At 51.0% G+C, this 3057-nt stretch overlaps 1 protein-coding gene across 1 annotated transcript in view; it reads left to right on the forward strand.

Moving 5' to 3' along the window:
- LOC306753730 (pre-mRNA splicing regulator USH1G-like) overlaps positions 1 to 2492 on the forward strand; it is a gene marked incomplete at both ends in the record, with an annotated part of 6967 nt that extends 4475 nt beyond the window's left edge. Inside the window, 2 exons of the mRNA XM_079237647.1 lie at positions 210 to 645; positions 1683 to 2492. Coding sequence (XP_079093773.1) covers positions 210 to 645; positions 1683 to 2492 — 1246 coding nt within the window. The remainder of the gene's footprint in view (positions 1 to 209; positions 646 to 1682) is intronic.
- Between the last annotated feature and the right edge of the window lie 565 nt (positions 2493 to 3057).

A 3057-nucleotide genomic window follows, 5' to 3' on the forward strand; every position in this document is an offset into this window, starting at 1 on the left:
GTGTGTGTGTGTGTGTGTGTGTGGTGCCGTGTCTCTGGGTGTCTGCAGGAAAAAGGCTCTCGTGTGCAGGATGAATAATGCAGAGTCAGCTCTGTCATGTTTAACCTGCAGCGTTTCAATTATTGATCAGGGCTGCGCGGCCCGGGCCATGTGGGCGGAGCCAAACCGGAAGAGGAGGAACTTTAATTATTATTCTCTTTCTCTTCCAGAGGCGACCCGGACAGGTGCGACATCTGGGGCAACACGCCGCTCCACCTGGCGGCCGCCAACGGCCACCACCACTGCCTGTCCTTCCTGGTGGCCTTCGGCGCCAACGTGTGGTGTCTGGACAACGACTACCACACGCCGCTGGACATGGCCGCCGCCAAGGAGCACATGGACTGCGTCCGCTACCTGGACTCCATCGCCGCCAAGCAGATCGCCCTCAACCCGAAGCTGGTCGGCAAACTCAAGGACCGGGCGTTCCGCGCCGCCGAGCGCCGGATCAAAGACTGCGAGAAGCTCCAGAGGAAGCACCGCGAGCACATGGAGAGGAAGTTCATGAAGGAGTCGGCGGCTCTGGACAACTTGGACGCCATCAGCTTTTCGAGCTCCACCAGCGGCATCACGCTCAACACCGTCACCTGCAGCATGCCATACTCACAGGTGACGGTGGGGGTTAAGGCACTTTAAGCCCCGCATGGACCTATGCAGGTCCTTTTTTAGAAATGTATTTAAACTGTGTAAACATTACAATAATCATGAACAAATATATTGATGCTACACATCAAATTAAACAAGAGAACCTGGGCTACAATAATTAGTCAGCCAGTTCAACACAACTCAAACACCAACTAAAATAATTATTAAAATAAAATAGTTATAATTTCGTCACGAGTCAGCCCACTCTGCATGTTTCCGGAACAAGCAGCTCGTAGCTTGGTGCTTTTAGAAAAAGACAAATAGCAAAAAGCAAGATTCCAAATCCCTCTGCTGCAAAGCATCACCGGGATACGAACCAAAGAACTCAGCAACATAAATCGCTGAGTCAGCAAATTTGGAAACTTTTTTTTTTTTTTGAAAAAATGCATTTCCCCCAGTAAATCCACACGGATACAAGTTTATTTAGCACCATAAGTCATATAAAAGTGAAATATAAGGTTTGCTACATGAACATTTTCAAATGTCACAGATACTGTAAAATATGCGCAAATGTACCGAAATGCAAATTTTGGAAACCTCGCCTGAGTTCTCTCTGTACTTTACCCAATCTGACTTTGTTCTGCTTCACTTTTTCAAGTGAAAGCAGTGCAGAGAGACTGTTCACATATTGTGCTATGATTTGGAGAGCCTCAGGGCTTCTTCTTAGTGAAGCATCATTTCAAGGAGATAATCATCCTGAAAGTGCTTTTTTCTATAGGCGGACCTGGAACTTCTATTTTTTCTGTGTTTCAATCTTCATTTACTCTTAGCCAGCAACAAATATACTAATATTTACACATCTGACCAAAAGCTCACAAGGGTTGCCTTTATTATAACACCAACATTATTCAAATAGCCCTTGTGGTTGTAGAGATACACCCTTTTTAGTTTGGGTATGCTTTTTCAAGCTAAATCCTAAAAGATGCCATAGAGCTTAACGGGTCTTGTTCGTGATCTACAGAAGTTTTGACTAATTCCTAATGTTTCTACTTCCCTCTCAGGCGACCCTGCAATCAACAGCGAAGGGCAAGGCCAAGATCCAGAAGATGCTGGAGAAGAAGAAGCAGGTCGACGGAACGTTCAAGATCTACGAGGACGGCAGGAAAAGCGTGCGCTCGCTGTCGGGCCTGCAGCTCGGCAACGACGTCATGTTCCTGAAGCAGGGCACGTACGCCGGCCCCAGGGAGCGGTCGCGCCTCAACATCCGCGACATGTTCCCCAACGACGACGACGCCGTCTCCCGTGCCATGAGCGACCCGGGCCTCCACGAGGCCGCGTACTCGGAGATCAGCGGCGACTCCGGGCGCGATTCCCTGTTCACGCGGCCCGGGCTCGGCACCATGGTGTTCAGGAGGAACTATCTGAGCAGGGGCGTGTTCGGCATCGGGTCTCGGGAGGAAGGGAGCGTGGTGGGGAGCGAGCCCGCGGGCCGGGCGCCCAACGTCCGCCTACGAGGACGTCTGCCTCGGCGCTCGCCGAGCTTCGACGAGGACAGCATCGGCAGCGCCTTGAGCCTGCAGGAAAGCGACCTGCAGGAGTCGCCCTGGGAGGAGGCGGAAGTCGGGTTGGACGAGGACCTGGAGCCGGAGAACAGTCCTCTGGAGACATTCCTGGCCTCCCAAGGCCTCGGCGAGTTCATGCCGATCTTCAGGAGGGAGAAGATCGACCTGCGGGCGCTGCTGCTGTGTTCGGATCAGGACCTCGCCAGCATTCACGTCCCTCTGGGCCCCAGGAAGAAGCTTCTGGAGGCCTGCAGGAGACGTCAGGACACCATCGACGACCCAGAGGCCATTGAGGACACCGAGCTCTGAAGGTCGGTGTGGACCGATCCACATTTAGTTTTGAATGGGAGGCACCGCTCTCTGTTCTTACCAGATTAACTTTCATTGTCTCTCATCGGCTGCTGTTTGCGATTACAATACTAGTACTAAGACCAGTACCCTCAAAGTGATACTGATACCATTGGAGTACTACATACCGTACCCAATATTGCATTGTGGAAGTGTCTTAAAACCTGCGTTCTCTTTCCTGACCACCAGGGGATGACTCCTCTGGTTGTATAGAAGCCTATGCTTCATGTGTAAAGCTGTATTTTCTCTCCTGACCACCAGGGGGTGACTCCTCTGGTTGTATAGAAGCCTATGCTTCATGTGTAAAGCTGTATTTTCTCCCCTGACCACCAGGGGGCGACTCCTCTGGTTGTATAGAAGCATATGCTTCATGTGTTAAAGCTGCATTCTCTCTCCTGACCACCAGGGGGTGACTCCTCTGGTTGTATAGAAGCATATGCTTCATGTGTTAAAGCTGCATTCTCTCTCCTGACCACCAGGGGGTGACTCCTCTGGTTGTATAGAAGTCTATGCTTCATGTGTTTAA

This window comes from Taurulus bubalis (assembly GCF_910589615.1).
Source record: "Taurulus bubalis genome assembly, chromosome: 2".
In the NCBI taxonomy this organism is placed as follows: domain Eukaryota; kingdom Metazoa; phylum Chordata; class Actinopteri; order Perciformes; family Cottidae; genus Taurulus; species Taurulus bubalis.